General features: G+C 46.1%; 1 protein-coding gene across 2 annotated transcripts in view; it reads left to right on the forward strand.

Annotated features, from left to right (window-relative positions):
- Window positions 1-16,937, forward strand: part of COPG2 (coat protein complex I subunit gamma 2) — a 57,963-nt gene that overhangs the window by 8,754 nt on the left and 32,272 nt on the right. For both annotated transcript variants that reach the window (XM_087935365.1, XM_087935364.1), the window contains 5 exons: window positions 359-430; window positions 769-848; window positions 10,615-10,690; window positions 12,185-12,277; window positions 15,801-15,887. In XM_087935365.1, the coding sequence (XP_087791491.1) occupies window positions 359-430; window positions 769-848; window positions 10,615-10,690; window positions 12,185-12,277; window positions 15,801-15,887 (408 nt within the window). The remainder of the gene's footprint in view (window positions 1-358; window positions 431-768; window positions 849-10,614; window positions 10,691-12,184; window positions 12,278-15,800; window positions 15,888-16,937) is intronic.

Consider the following 16,937-nt stretch of genomic DNA (forward strand, 5'->3'; position numbering starts at 1 on the left):
GGTTTTTTGGATCATTTTCAGACCGAAAATGGCCCCCAAAACAGCCCTAAAACGGCCTGGAAACACCCCCCAAAAAAAAGCAGCCAAAAAACAGGCATGCACACAGGTGTCTGGCTCATGCGCATGCACGCATGTTCTGCTTTGGGCACTCGGTCCGGAAAAGGGTCACCATCCCTGCGGCCTAGTCCATCTCCTTTTGCCACCCAGAAGCCGGTGTGAAATTAACTGGTGTCTGTTTTGGTTTCCTTTGTGGGGTCGTCCCATCATTTGAGACCAGGAGAAGGGACAATGGAGCCTTAGCGGTTGGAGGACCCTGGGCCTTGGCTTAAAGCGCCGCTGATGTGTTTGCCTTCTTTAGGGGGAGCATTTTGGGACCACGGAAGCCACCGAAGCCTTCTTTGCGATGACAAGATTATTCCAGTCCAACGATGTGAGTGATTTCTTCTCTGGGACCCTTGTTTTCCTGTTCCTGGGTTGGGGCTTCTGGCAGCCTCCTTAGGGGTGTCCTTCCTTTAAAATGGGGTCTACAGCCCTGGCCACCTTAAGACCTCTGGCCTTCAACTCCCAGAATTCCCCAGCCAGCATAGCTGGCTGGGCAATTCTGGGAATTGAAATCCACAATTGTTAAGGTAGCCAAGGTTGGAACCACCACCCCCCACACACACACCCAATGCTCAAAGGCCCTTAGAGAGGTCTTGTGCAGTGATAAAACTGCAGTGGCTCAGCGACCCCTTGGAAAATTCAACTTTAATTGTGGTCTTTCTGCAGCAAACCTTAAGGAGAATGTGTTACCTTACCATCAAAGAGATGGCCAACATCTCAGAAGACGTGATCATCGTCACCAGCAGGTATCTGGTCTTGATTCTGGGGTTAGAAGCATCATATTTCAGCTGGAATAAGAATAGGAATAGGAACGGAATAGAACAGAATAGAATAGATTATGGAATGGTGTCGCAGCGAGCGACCGGTCCGTTGCTCCGTCTGCGTTCTTTCGCTGCCTATGGAGTTCCCCGCAGGGAAGAAGTTTAGAGGGACCCTCGCAAGGGTGAATACCAATAACAGACACCAGACATCCGATTGTTTTCATAGGAGGCAGCACTTCACACCCGAGGCAGATGGATTGACCCAGGCAGCAGCAGCCGCAGCAGGAGGAGGGGGAGGAGGAGAAGGAGGGGGACCTGGAGAAGGAGCTGAAAAAGAGGGGCCTCGGGTGCTCTGTACAAACCTCATTTATTAACCTCTTTCAAGCGGGTGGGGAGCACACAGGGGGTAGCAGAGTTTTACCTTATATGGAAGAAGATCATAAACAAAGAACAAAGAACAAAGTATGTGATAGTTTGCAAGCTTGCAAATATGCTTATCATACTAGGCTATGGTGTCCTGGGAAGAAAAGCAACAACAGTCAGTGTTTCGTGATATTGAAACATTATTCAGTTGGCTAAAACAAGGTCATTGGATACGTGCAAACATCCCTGTATCCGTGTTTGACAATGTCTGCTTAATGGTGGAATAGCCACAATTCCTCCTTTTTATTATTTTTGTGATGCTGTCTCCAGGTAAAGTCCTTTTTCCCCTGAAATGGATTCAATGGGTGGCAACAAACCCTTCGGTTTGTTGAGATCCTGTTGTACCAATTCATACGAGAAGGAACACTCACCTTCTGACTCTTCATCACTCATATCCAATAAGGCTCCTTTGGGAGCATAGGAGGCATTTGCATCTATTTCATTCTCTGACTCTTCGTCAGAAGACCATTCCAGCAGAGGCTGTTTAACGGAATCTTTGGATACAATAACAGATGTGAGAAAACTGACCGTTTTTGAGTATTACTGATTTCACTATCAAGTGCTTGTAAGCGACCTTGTAAGAATTTTAGCAATCGTCCCATAACACATGGACCTATTAAACAGGCAAGGCATAGCAATATCAGAGGACCGGCTACAGCAGACAACAGGGTAGTTAACCATGGAGAATAATTGAACATGCCTTGATACCATGCTTGATTCTGTTGTCGCTCATTTTCTCTATCCTTCAATCGCTTTGCGTAATTCAGCCATTGAATCTTTAACAATACCTGAGTGATCAGCATAAAAACAGCATTCTTCTTTTAAGGCTACACATAATCCCCTTTGTTTAAAAATAGCAGATCAAGACCTCTTCTATTTTGCAAAGCGACCTCAGCCAGAGAAGTGAGCGAGGCCTGGAGTGCAGAGATCGAGGTCTCAATACGTTTAAGATCTTCATCTACTTGTAAACTAAGTGCTGCTACTTGTTGATGACCAACAGCCAGAGCTGTGACCCCAGTTGCTGCGCCAGCAGCACCAAGGCCCAACAACAGAGACAATGTGAGAGCTGTGACAATTTCTCTTTTTTGACGAAGTGGAAATTTTGGGGGTTCTAACACATTAACAAGTTCCGGCCCTGGGTAATAAGTTATCTTGGGGAGCAATTTTACTTGTATGCAAAAGGATTTTTGAGCAATGAGAACGTCCCCATGAACACAGGCTGTGGCTCCCGTGGAGCATGCCCAAACAGAGTTGTTACCTGGAATGAAATACTGACCCCGGAGGCGAGCAGTTATGTTGTTTCCAGAAGAGGTATATAATGGGTTATATCCACCATGCCCGGTAAAGGATGTGATGGCTAACCGTTCTTTGGGCAAATAGACTTGGCAATGATGACCTAATGAAACATTATGACAATACTTGGAATAATTAGCAGGGATATTTCCCAAACAGCATCCTTGACCTATTATGTCAGTAACCGTGATGGAAGAAGTATTCCATCGGCATCCGTTATCTGAGGTGGCATTGCGAATGGGTTCATCTGAGGCTACTGCATCATAAAAGGGTGGCAGGTCAGATAGGCAGAGCCAGCATTGGTCCGTTTTGGAGGAGTCATTAAGGGTGGCTTTTAACAATGCAAAAGAAGAATTAACCAATTGAATTAATGGATTGGCCTGAGTGTCAGATTTTTGTAAAAAGGCAGACTTCAAATTTTGATTTGGACCTATGTCATACGTAGGCAAAGACATTGTTAAACGAATAGTGAAAATGTTACCTTCATCCCTATGACCATCCCATTGCCGTCCCCCCATGTAAACCCTGACATCCATTGTTGTTGAGTCAATGTCTTCCCTTTTTCGGTAAAGGTAATGGTGAGCGGGTTCAGTCTCTGGCCACAAACATGGCCACGAAGAGCAGGGAAGGTGCCCACGAAAGTGCGGGTAATGTTGATATAGTCTCCTTTGGTAGGGGTGACCACCGAATGTGGCCAGTGGACACACAGTTCCATTTTTTACAATACCTATCGATTGGACCACCACAAGCAGCGCGGGATTCGCCGGTACTGTGAGCAGGACAAAAGTATAAAGGAAAGTTATGAGCAGGATTTGGAGTGCAAGAGCCTTGTTTGTCCCATATATCAGCTTGCAGTTTTTTGTCAGCAAATTTCTCGACCCCAGTACCCATTTCAGCAAAGTCCATGGATAATGGGGGAAACCATGGCCACAGAGTGTAGTTGGTGGTGCTATTAAGAACTTGTCCTTGAACGTCCAGGATAGTCCAGGTATAGGTATGTGGCTGATGTGCATTCGTGGAGACCGCTCGAGGAGATCGACGGACACGATGGGCGGTGTGTGGAGCGTGCTGTTGATACAAAGTGAGAGTCAATCGGGAGGAAGTGGCAAATCCATTGACCATTTTTGTAATTTCACACTGGTACTGTCCATAGTCAGCCAATCGCACGTGGTGAAGGGCCAGGGTTGTAGCACGAAAATGAGAAGTGATGGAATATTGGGTGTCATCTGTCAACAGAGTGTCATTTCGAAACCACCTCCAAATAGTTCCCTTCTTTTTACCGAGAGCGCTGGACACATTCCATGGCGTTGGAAATGGAGCTGAGACCGAAATGCAGGGTATCTGAGGCGATGCGTCCAGATGAGTGTGGTTGTTTTGTGAGAAGTGCCATCGAGGATGAGGCGATGTCTGCGGTCCAAGGGTGACTTATAACGGCCTGGCCAATAAGATGGAAGAGTAGATCTCCAAAGGCAGGCAGCAGAATCGCAGGGTGGAATGCAGCAGTGAAGGTGTCTCTCCAGACGTTCCGAAAGAAGAGAGACGTTGGAGTCAAGCAGCTGTAGCCAGGATAGAAACGGTGGGGATAGGGGAGGAAAAGCAGAAGAGGGGATAGACAATAAGAGAACAGTATGATTGAGGTAAGTATGATTAAAAGAAAAGCCTAAACAAGAATAGGAGCCAATTGTTTGCGAAGTTACCTGTATAGTCAGAGAAATGAAGCAAGGAAATAATAATATGAGAGAGTGATTTCTGAAGCAGGCAGAAGAGTGTGGCCATTATGCTGAAAGGCATAATTGCAGGCAGGAAGAGAATTGTCTTCATAAGTAAAGGTTACTGTGCTGTGAAGGGGGCTAGGATAACCCCTGGAGATGCATTAAAGAGTGAAAAGACTGGAAATATCATTGTCAGCAAGAGGGTGAGAGATAGAGGAGTCGTGGCCATTGGGTGGCCCATGGTAGGGCGGACACAACGGGCAGGAACCCAAAGCACTTTGTCAGGAAGTTGTACTGCAGCGTATCCTTTTCCCCACGTGATGAGCTGTGCAGGGCCTTTCCACGCAGGATCTGGAAGTTGCCTGAAATAGACAAGAGGGCGAGAGGAGGGGGCACTGGCTTGGTAAAATGGCGAGAAGCAGCCGTAGAAGAGGGAGAGCCAGTGAGGTTAAGAAAGTTAAGAGCATAGAGTGTAATGTTCAAGATGTTTTGTAACGCCGGGAGGTTGGGGGCCTAAGCCCTTTTTTCCCGTGTGCCGATCAAGGGCATTTTTCAAAGTTTGGTTTGCCCTTTCCACAATAGCCTGACCTTGGCTATTGAATGGTATACCGAATTTATGAGTGATGGCCCACTTATGACTAAACTCAGCAAAGGGAGAGCTGACATAAGCAGGACCATTATCTGTTTTGAGAATTTTTGGACATCCCAACGTTACGAATGTTCGAATACAGTGATTAATAACATTTTTAGTTGCCTCTCCTCTTTGCAATGTTGCCATAATAAACCCTGAATAAGTGTCTACGGACACATGAATGTATTTCCAGGGAGCAAAGGGAGGATAGTGAGTAACGTCCATCTGCCATGTGTCACAAGCTTGGATACCCCTGGGATTAACACCCTCAGGGATACCTCTAGCCTGGAGACTACATGTGGGACATTGTTGGATTATTGCTGTGGCTTCCTGGTACGTAATCCCGAATTGCTGTACCAGGGCCTTCTTATTTTGATGGAAATAGTCATGACTCTCCCCAGCCGAAAGTGGTTGAGGAAAAGGGAGGAGGTCATGATTTTGCAGGCCTCATCGGCCATATGATTGCCTTCTGATAAAAATCCAGGCAAGTGTTGATGACTTCTAATGTGAGCCACAAATAAGGGCTTACTTCTTTCCTTCAGTAGAGCTTGGAGCTGTAAAAAAAGTGTCATGAGAGAGGGAGGGGTAACAGGGGAGATATAGGCATCAAACATGCAAACAGCCATTTGAGTGACATACATACTATCAGATATGATATTTAAAGGTTGCTGTGGAAAAAGAGACAAGGCTAATGAGAAAGCAGCCAATTCAGCCTGTTGTGCTGATTTCTGCGGGGCAGTTAAGCGTTTATTCCATTGAGCATCTATGTACCACACACAGGCCCCAATAGTCTTAGAGCCATCAGTGAACACAGTAAGGGCTTCTTTCAAGGGCTGTTGAACAAAAGGTGACTTCAGAACAAAAGGCACTGTTCGCAAAACTTGTAGCCGAGTATCAGGGGGAAGATGGCATGACACTTGACCACACCAATCTTCCAATGCATCCTGTAATACCATGGAGGTTTTCAGGAGAGGTTCCCATTGAGCAATCTTAAAAGGGATATATAGTGTAAAAACATCCATTCCCATCAAGGCTTTGGTTCGTTTCGCCCCTTCTCTATTAGGGAAGCCATCTGAGCTGCTCTAGTGGTTATAGATGTCTTGGGAGTGTGTGGTAGGTGTAACCATTCCAAAATGTGGAGGCGTTTTTCATCCGAAATTTGAATCACTATAGCAGTTAATAGCTGTTGGGTAGAGAGAATGGCAAGGGAGGGTGGTCTATCAGTGAGGGCACGGTCCACCCATCTAGTGGCTAAAGCTGTACTTACCTGGTGCAAAGCGTGTAAGTGTTGTTCTGAAAGATAAATTTTGTCTGCAGGATGCTTTAATCCTACTAGTGCCTGAAACAGTGGTGACAGCATATGTGTGGTCAATGAACGATAAGGTCTAGCCCAATTGATGACTCCTAGGCATTGTTGCAGCTGAACCAAGGTGGTTGGTTGAGGAAGTGTAAGTGAGGGAATAGATGGAGAAGCCGTGGAGGCTAACACCTTGTGACCTAAATACTGCATTGGGTAATGAGACTGGATTTTTTCAGGTGCTATGTGTAACCCTGCTTTTGCTAATGTGGTTAAAAGGATTGGAAAGGTTTTCTGAACTGTTCCTTTTGGCCCATCTGCAGCTATCAAGATGTCATCCATGTAATGATAAACAAGAAAAGTGGGAAATTGAGACCTATAAGGCTGCAAGGCCTCGTTAACAAAAAATTGACACATAGTTGGTGAATTTAACATGCCCTGCGGAAGGACCTTCCACTGGTACCGAGCCGTGGGCTTTGAGTTGTTGAGCTCGGGTACTGTGAAGGCAAAAATGATCCTGTCCTTTTGTGCTAAAGGTATGGAGAAAAAACAGTCCTTCAAATCTATAATGATAAGATCATATCCGACAGGAATTAAGTTAGGATTAGGCAAGCCACACTGCAGAGGTCCCATGGGCTGCAAGATCATATTCACAGTCCTGAACAAGAAGGTGAACAAGAAGGTGCAATGCTTCCAACTTTTCTTTGGTAAGAGGCCATTGATCAGTCCATACAGGCAAAGATGTTTTCAATGTGAGAGTTAAGGGTGCAATAGACATATTGAAAGAAAGCAAAGATTTTACACAGAGATGTTAGGGTAGTTGAATATAGGCATGAAACTGAGAAAGCAAATCACGTCCCCATAGATTGCAATGCAGGGGAAGAACATAAGGCTTAAGATATGCTGTTATAGTTGAATGTGGAGTAGAAGCAGAGAGCCAATTAGAGCTGACCTTAGCGGCTTGAGCTCCGCCTACGCCTTGCACTGAGGCAGCCTCGGTAAGAGACCAAGTAGGTGGCCACTCAGCAGAGCAGATGACAGAAACATCAGCACCGGTGTCAATCAGGCCATCAAAAGTGTAACCATTCAAGGTAACAGACAGGGAAGGTTTAGAAGCGTGCACAGGTTGCTGTAATGCAAATAGGGAAGGCGGATCAGTAGGTGGCATTAAGATAAGCGTAGCGACCACAGTCCCCTTTTTAAGGAAAACAGCGATCCCCTATTGCAGCAAGAGCTAGATTATTGAGAGCAGAGGAGTCATATAGATAAGGAGCAGCAACAATACCTTCTATAGTGAGAGAGTGGAATTGGGAATGAGCAGAATAGGCAATGAGGAGGCAAGGGTGTTAAAAGAGTTGCAGTTAAAGGAAGCGTTACAACAGCACCAGGGTCATCATACACAAGGTCTTCAGATAACACTACCGGGAAAGTGGTAGTGGGGAGGTCAGCCTTGGTAGCGGGGCTAGCTGAGGGCCCCATAGTTAGTTTCCCGAAGGCTGAGCAGAGGGGGGGTTACTACGACACTGCGAAGCCCAGTGAAAGCCTTTACGACAGCGAGGACAGATAGTTTTTGGTTTTTTAGAATCAGGAGGCGGAGGGCCCCTAGCTTGGCTGCGGGGTGCCCCTCCTCCTCCCGGCATCCGACACTGACTTTTAAAATGTCCAGGCTTGCCACAGTTGAAACAATTGCCATTACGAGTTAAAGCAAAAGCGTTGGGAGAAGAAGCAGAAGCAGGGAAAGAAGAAGAAATAGCTGCAGCAAGCGCATCCATTTTATGGGAGGTTGTGCCAACAATTCTACAAAGCTGGAGAAACTCAGCCAAAGTAACCCCTGGCTTGTTAGCAACAGGTTGCAAAATCTTTTGACAGTCATGATTAGCATTAGAAAAGGCCAATTTCATGAGTAATTCCTGTTTAGCAGTAGCATTGTCAATCTGACGATCCAATGCAGTTTGCAAGCGACTAATGAAAGAGGCATAGGATTCATCAGGATTCTGCATTACTTTTAAAAAGGTTTGGGTGGATTGTGAGTCTGTATCATCCACCCGTTTTAAAGCATTCATTGCACACATATGAATGATGGCAAACGCACGGCGGGGACAAGTCTGTTGTTGAACTAAAGTGGCAAATTGTCCTGTCCCTTTAAGATGAGCTTCCGTGACTGCTGCCGGCAAACCTCGCCTTATTTCTACATCAACACATTTTTCATACTCAGACTGCCACACAACATATTGTGCTGGGGTCATAAGCATAGAAAACAACATTTTCCAATCATAGAGCAACATGACAGTATTACCAGAAACTAAGGAATCAAGTATGCCTCTAGTGTAAGGTGAATGCAGACCATAATTAGTTACAGCATCTTTTATGTTTTTCAAGACCTTAAATTCAATGTTAGTATGTACAGGGTTGCCGCCACCTCCCGGGGAAGGGCAAGAGGGAAGGCAGAAAGAGTTTCAGAGTCATCCAACAGTAGAGGGGAGGAAAGGAGATTGCTAATAAGGCCTCCTCGAGGAGTTAGTGGAGAGGAAGAAGGAGTGGGGGCAGAAGGGGAGGATTAGAAGATTCTGCAGGATTGATGTAAGGTGGTGGAAGAGAGGGAGTTTCCACCTGTGCCACAAGAGGATCTCCAGATTTAGCAGGATTAGTTGAGGAAGAAGAAGAGAGAGGGGGGTTTTTAGAGGTAAGAGGTGCAGCATTCTCTTTTGGAGGATAGAGTGTGTTTAATGCTGCCATGACAGCCCGCCAAGATGTTAATATTTCAGGCGGGGCTCGGGGGATATCGTGTAGATATTTCCCCAATTTCTGCCATGAGGAGTGTCGGAGTGTTCCCTTCTCAGGATAAGATGGACAATGTTCCTCTATATATGTCAATAAGTTAGTCAATGATTTTTTTGAAAGAGGATATACAGTGGTGCCATTAAGTTTTTGAAATGAATTAGCCTTCTTCACTATAGTATAAAGTTCATCCCTATGACTTGATGAAACTTTGGAAAGTGAGGAGCCCATTACTTACGATTGTACGATGCCTTTGCCAGGTGCGTAAGAACGGGAGTGAAGGAGATGCACCTCTAGACAGAGATCACACCTTTGAGACAGCGAAGGCGGACGGATCCCGGACGAGCCCCCAGTTGTCGCAGCGAGCGACCGGTCCGTTGCTCCGTCTGCGTTCTTTCGCTGCCTATGGAGTTCCCCGCAGGGAAGAAGTTTAGAGGGACCCTCGCAAGGGTGAATACCAATAACAGACACCAGACATCCGATTGTTTTCATAGGAGGCAGCACTTCACACCCGAGGCAGATGGATTGACCCAGGCAGCAGCAGCCGCAGCAGGAGGAGGGGGAGGAGGAGAAGGAGGGGGACCTGGAGAAGGAGCTGAAAAAGAGGGGCCTCGGGTGCTCTGTACAAACCTCATTTATTAACCTCTTTCAAGCGGGTGGGGGAGCACACAGGGGTAGCAGAGTTTTACCTTATATGGAAGAAGATCATAAACAAAGAACAAAGAACAAAGTATGTGATAGTTTGCAAGCTTGCAAATATGCTTATCATACTAGGCTATGGTGTCCTGGGAAGAAAAGCAACAACAGTCAGTGTTTCGTGATATTGAAACATTATTCAGTTGGCTAAAACAAGGTCATTGGATACGTGCAAACATCCCTGTATCCGTGTTTGACAATGTCTGCTTAATGGTGGAATAGCCACAGAATGGAGAATAGAATAAGAAGAGAAAAGAGAAGAAAAAAGAATATGGAATGGAGCAGAGGAGATTAGAAGAGAGAATAGAATAGAATATGGAGAATAGAATACGGCATGGAGAGTAGAATAGAATAAAACAGAACAGAACAGAATAGGATAAGGAATAGAACAGAACAGAATATGGAATGTATAGAATAAGAAGAGAAGAGAAAAGAGAAGAGAAGAGAAAATATGGAATGGAGAATAGAATAAGAGAAGAGAAGAGAATCTGGAATGGAGAATAGAATTTATTTCCATTCCCAGCCAGAACTAATCTTAAACAGTTCCCCAAGATAAGCACACGCTTTTCAGTTCTGTGGAATGCTGCCAAAAACAGAAGTCTCCAATTAACTATAAAAGAAACCAACCTAAGTACAAGAAAAAAAAACCAACCAAAGTACACAGAGCTTCAAGGAGGACCCAGAACCGATCGAACTACTTTGCTTCCTGCAAAGGTTTCGTCATCGAGGTCTGACTTTTATCCCTTACGGGAGGGCAGCTGAGGAAGCTTCTGGATGAGAAGCGAAACGTGTCTCCAAAGCAAAACCAGAAAGTCCAGTTGCCTCTTGAAAAATAAGAAAGCACCTTTGAGACCACAATGACCTGGAGGACTGAGAATCTCCATAATCATCTTAATTCGAGTGTTGTGTTTTGTGTTTCAGCCTAACTAAAGATATGACAGGGAAAGAAGACGTTTACCGAGGTCCGGCAATCCGAGCCCTGTGTCGGATCACGGATGTGAGTATGACATCTTTCCAGTTGTAAAAGAGGAGGATGAAAACGAGGGATGTTTTGGGTCATGGATGAGATCTTGAACCTCCAGCTGAATGCTGGGAGGGGGGGGTTTCCTCCGGAGATGCGGCCTCCAGCCTCAGTTTCTTTTATAGGTAGTCCTCAACTTACCACCACGGTTGTGAGTCATGACGATTGTCAGGGCTCCAGTGGTAACCCCCATTTAAAACACGAGTCTCTAGCCTGATTTTCAAAGCTCAAAAAAGATTTATTAGGAGAAGACATGTCCGGCGCTGCCTGGGTGTAGCCAACACTGAGGCACATCATTCACTGTCACCCTTGACTCTGGTTTTCCCTCCACCACCACCCCGGGTGTATCGCAATTCATATCCTCCAATGGGATACCTCCATAGCCCAGAGTCATCAATCAGGCTCTCCAATTAGAATTTTGCCTGGCAGAAACTTCGGTCACCTGGAAACTATCTTTGAAAACATTGATGGAATGCAATTTCGGTTTGCAAACTGCTGCACTGCTCCCCCCATCCCTTTCTGTTGGCAATTCTACAAAAACCAGAGGAAATATTTTATGAGTTGATAACTATCGGGAAACAGACCATCTGGTACGAACGATGGGGCATCGTCAGATGGGGAATTCTAGGAGCTGAAGTCCGGCCATTTTAAAATGGCTGATGTTTGGGAATTCCTGGTTGAGAGCAAGGGTCTTGCCAAACTTGGCAACTTGAAGACTTGTGAACTTCCAACTCCCAGCCACTATGACTGGCTGAGGAATTCTGGGAGTTGAAGTCCACCCATCTTAAAATGGCTTAAGGTTGAGTAACTGTTGTGGCCTGTTGGCCCCTGGGCCCTCCAGCAGCCGAATCAGAGGTGGAGGAGGAGGCGTGGGAGTCAGGGTCAGCATCAGGGCTGCGCGAGGGGGAAGAGGGAATGGAGCTGGCAGAGAGAGGCGGAGCCTGGGCCGCCCGTCATCCCTCAGGTGGAGAGTCAACAGCCCCCCAGGTCTGGAGGCGGCTGATGAGGAAGAGGAGGAACAGCTGGGTCCAGTGCCTGATACGTGGATATGCAGAAGGCAGAGAGGAGAGGAGAGCAGTGGAAATCTATAGGCCGGTCCTTGGGACGGAAAAGCCACCGCAGCTAAAATAAAGGAATCATTGCTTCAACTGCAGAGGGTTTGTTGTGTTTGGGGAGCTGGGTCAAAATAGAAGCACTAAACTGCTGGCTGAGGAATTCTGGGAATTGAAGTCCACAAGTTGCCATCTTTTGGACTCCTCTGGTTTTGGGGGGGGCAATTGGTTCCCACCAATGTGAAGGGCTAGAAGCTTAACCTTTTAAACCAGACGGCGACTATCCTCGGCCAACAAAATTACTCAGCCTTGTTTTATGAAATACTAAAGGTCCTTCAGCGAACGTAATTCCATCTTCTTTCATTTCTGGCCAATGTGCCCTTAGAAAGTCTGATCTCCATTCTTCTCGCTTTCTCAGGGAACGATGCTCCAGGCCATCGAGAGATACATGAAGCAAGCCATTGTCGACAAAGTCCCCAGCGTGTCCAGTTCTGCCTTGGTGTCCTCTTTGGTGAGTAAAGAAGGGCCAGAGCTCTCGGGTCCCGTGATCTCAATTCGAATTCTGGGCAACCACAGCGTGTATTTTCGACAAGCAAAGCCTATGGCAGAAGCCAGATTTGCTGAACAAACCCGCGATTCATTTAACGACTGGGTGTTCTGACCCAAACCTTGTTCCAAGGAAACCAACACCAAACAGAGGTAACGGCAAAACCTTTTAATGATTCTTTACGAATTCCGTTCCTTCCTGGTGAAAAGGCTGTTTCAGACTAATGAAGGACGAGCCTTGCGAAAGTGGTGCAAGGCTGCCGAGAACTCTAGATAAAGTTGCTAAGAAATATTTCAAACACAAAGAGTCTCCAAACACACCAACCAAGATAGTCCGAACGTCCACAAGGCTTGAAGTACAAGAACTTCTTTGCTTCCTGCCAAGAACTCCAGCTTTTTATCTCTTTAAGGGAGGGGCCATTACCTTGCAGCCTTACACCCGAGTCGCCCGTGCTGCTGCAGCTGCTCTTTCCTTCTGTGCACATGCACTTGGCCCAGGCTCCTCGGGGGCCTCTTCCTCACTGCTGCCAGCCTCCACAACCTCTGAAGGCAGCACTCCACTCCCTGATGGTCCTGGCCCCATCCCTGCATCACAGGCAGGCCCCTCATCTGAGTCCTCGCTCTTTGAGACCTCAGCCTTCCACACCTGCTGCCGGCGAACCACAACACTGCTTCAAAAATTTTAACAATTTTAACATTATTTTCTTACATTAAAATGTAACATGTAGAACGTACTTAGCAGAATCAGAATGGAAATTACGCATTATTTAAAGTGTCAAATTTAGGGGAAAGATAGAAAGGCGTCATGCTTCAATTAGTGATTACAGGGGAAATTTTCGGTGAAAGAGAAGAGATAAATAGATAATTGAAAAAGAACAGACAAAAGATACAAGTATAATGATCTAAATTAAGATTAAATAAACAAAATATAATTAAGAGAATGAAAAGAGGGGAGAAGTTATATAGAAAATATAGAATGGTAAATAAGATAAGTAATGGTATATAAGGTGAGCATGAATTTGATTTAGGTCTGTTGAAAAAAGATGTAACTCGGGGCTAAGCCACTTTCTAAAAGGACGTTTTATGTTTTGTGTTTTGGGCATTTATGTTTGACTGAGAATTAATAAAACCTAAGAGGAATATCACTAAAGGGAGAAACAACGAGAAAATTTGGAAAAGATATGTATGTGCTTAAATGATAATTGGGAACTACGTTGTATAAAACAATTATTTGCTTTCTCAAAACCTACAAGTAGCTTTCAGAAAGGAGGTTTTATGTATGAAAATTAATAAAATTTGTTTCAAAAAAAAAATTTTTTTTTAACAAGGGGTTCTCTGCCCTATTGTTGGATGGACGTGACCATGGTGGGCGTGGCTAGTCGGCCTCTTGCACCATGGCGGGGGGAGCGTTCTTGTCCTCCCTGGGCTCCTGAGGAGCCTTCATGCAGGCCCTGTACTTACCTGGGATTCAATACCTGATGCATGGTGACTTCTGGGAGGGACGGGGCGGGCGGGGCCAGCCAGGGATGGGATTTGCTGGTTCGCCAAACCAGCCATCAAAAAAATGATAAAACTCGGTACACCTTGGCCTGAACCGGGGAGAACCAGGTAAGTAGCCCACCCCTGAACTGGGCTGTGTCTAACAACACAAAATGGAGTGTAGAGAAAAGGAAGGGTTTTTAACATTTAGGCAAGTAAAAGCCAAACGCACAAGTATAGCGTGACCCCAACCTGGGGGGTGCGAGACGATATTCCAGGGGGTACGACAACTTGGGTTCAGAAGTTTCAAAACGATAGCACGTATGTATAATTTACCCTGTTTCTCCAACCATACGGCCTCCCCCAATAGGAAGTCCCAGCATGTTTTATAGGCATGAAATGAAATGAAGCCCCTGCCCCCAAATTAAGGCCTATATTAAAACATGCGAAATGGGGGGGAATGGTGGGGTGGCTTGCCGTTAGGAAGTACTTTTGTTGCACCCCCAGATATGGTGCTGCCTGCGTTGACCCCGATACAAAGTGCCCCACCAATGCTGAGGTCAACATCCAAACCGTCGCCACCCGCCCAAAGATGCAAGGGGGGGTGGGAATTAAGTCACCCCCGAAAAGACGGCCTAGCCATTTTTGGGGGGCTCAAAAAAAAATAAGACCCGGCCTTATATGAGAAACACGGTATATGTATATCATTATTTACTTTTTTAAGGGGTGTGAGAATATATCAGAAGCGTTCTAGGGAGTGGTGGGATTCAAATCATTTAACCACCGGGTTCTCCGCCTTAATGATTTCTTCCAACCACCAGTTCACCAAACTGCTCCGAAAGTTGACAACCGGTTCTTGTGAACCGGTGCGAACCGGCTGAATCCCACCACTGCTCCCAACCCTTTGAATCTATTAAATCTAGCTCACCCTCAATGCCTTCTTATCTCCCGTTCGTTTCCCCTTAACAGTCAGTTGGCCAGTTTCTTGCAAGAGAGCTTAAGCTGTCCATAAATATCTATACAGGAAGTCCTTGGCTTACAACTGTTTACTTAATGACCTTTCAGACGTGGTGGGAGCTTTGTCGCTGGCAGCTTTCAAGAAGAGACTGGACTGCCATGGTGTAGGGTCTCCTGCCTGTGCAAGGGGTTGGACTAGATGACCTACAAGGTCCCTTCCAACCAGTGGTGGGATTCAAATCATTTAACCACCGGGTTCTCCGCCCTAACGATTTCTTCCAGCCACCAGTTCACCAAACTGCTCAGAAAGTTGACAACCGGTTCTCTTGAACCGGTGCAATCCGGCTGAATCCCACCACTGGTTGTAAGGGTGCAGAGCTTAGAAAAGGTTGGGAATCCCTGGCATAGGTGGTACCTGGCTCAATTGTAGTAATTGTGAGAGAGATCTTGGAGTCCTAAATGAACAATCATTTAAATACGAGCCAGCCGTGTGCAGCAGCTGCCCCAAAAAACAACAACAACGCAATCCTAGGTTGCGTTAACAGAGGAATAGAATCAGGATCACGTGAAGTGTTAATATAATATAATGCCTTGGTAAGGCCCCAGTTGGAATTACACTCGAACAACCCAATTCCTACAACCGTTCTTCGTATATTTTAGCTTCCAGCCCCTAATCCTCTTGGGTTGCTCTTCTTGGCCCGCTTTCCAGAGTCTCAACCTCTTTTTTTTGGATATTGTGGCGACCAAAACTGAACATAATATTCCAAGTATGGCTTTACTAAGGCATTATAAAATGTATTTATACTTCATGTGTTAAGCTTGAATGTTAGATACAGCGTCCTCCTGGTTTGGAGATGCAACCCTTCCGGATGAATTCCTCCTTCTCCCTTCAACTTCCAGACACTTCAACACACACACACACACACACACACACACACACACCAACCAAAAACCGATCACTTGATGGACATGATCTGGGATTGGGCATTAACCCAGGTCGGTTTTGACCAGAGCCACAGCTGAGATTCTTGATTCTTGACCCTCTTTTCCAGCATATGATGAAGATCAACTACGATGTGGTCAAGAGGTGGATCAACGAAGCCCAGGAAGCGGCTTCCAGTGATAACGTCATGGTGCAGGTAGGGATTCCCAAGAAGGCGGGAGGGTGGAGGAATCTGGGAAGCTTTCTGGATCCAGGCTGAAAGTTGGAAGTCCTTGGGAGGCCACCCTGGTCAGTCCACCTTTCCAGCCGTTTACAGAGTCAGCCTCTTGCCCCCCCACAACATTCTGGGTCTTCATTTTACCAACTTCGGAAGGATGGGAAGTTGAGTCAACCTTCAACTAGTCAGGATCAAACTCCTAGCTGTGAGCAGAATTACCCTGCAATACGGCATAGTGGAGGGGTGGAGGGATGGATGCAGAGGGGGTATTCAGCAGGTTCTGACCAGTCCTGGAGAACCGGCCGCAGAAATTTTGAGTCGTTCAGAGAACCTGCAAATCCCACCTCTGAATGGCCCCACCCCCATCTAGTCTGTGCCTCCAATTGAGTCCCAGCTGATTGGCTGGGTCTTCTTTGGTTGCCCTGCCCAAGAGAACAGAGCTGGAAAGCAGGTTAGTGGGGTGGGGAGGGAATGGAGATTTTAGAGTAGCCTTCCCCTGCCCTGCCCACCAAGCCACACCCACAGAACCGGTAGTAAAAAATTTTGAATCCCATCACTGGATGGATGGATGGATGGATGGATGGACAGATAAATGATAGATATGGATGGATAGAGAGAGAAAGAAGATAGATAGATAGATAGATAGATAGATAGATAGAAGATGGATAGATGGATAGATAGATAGATAGATAGATAGATAGATAGATAGATAGATAGATAGATAGATAGATAGATAGATAGCAATAGCACTTGGATGCCACTTCACAGTGCTTTCCAGCCTTCTGGGGTTTACAGAGTCAGCCTGTTGCCCCCAACAATTTGGGTCCTTGTCTTACCAACCTGGGAAGGATGAAAGGCCGAGTCAACCTTGAGCCAGTGAGAATCGAACCGTTGGCAGTTAGCAGAGGTAGCCTGCAATAATGCATCCCAACCACCTCACCCGCACTGTACCATCATAATTCTCACACAGCTTACTGAGGGCCTTGTCATCACCAATCAGGAAAGTCAGTAGCGAAGCAGCTGTGTTCC

Source organism: Pseudonaja textilis, chromosome 5, assembly GCF_049901715.1.
Source record: "Pseudonaja textilis isolate UNSWEBS1 chromosome 5, rPseTex1.2, whole genome shotgun sequence".
NCBI classification, from domain to species: Eukaryota; Metazoa; Chordata; class Lepidosauria; order Squamata; family Elapidae; genus Pseudonaja; species Pseudonaja textilis.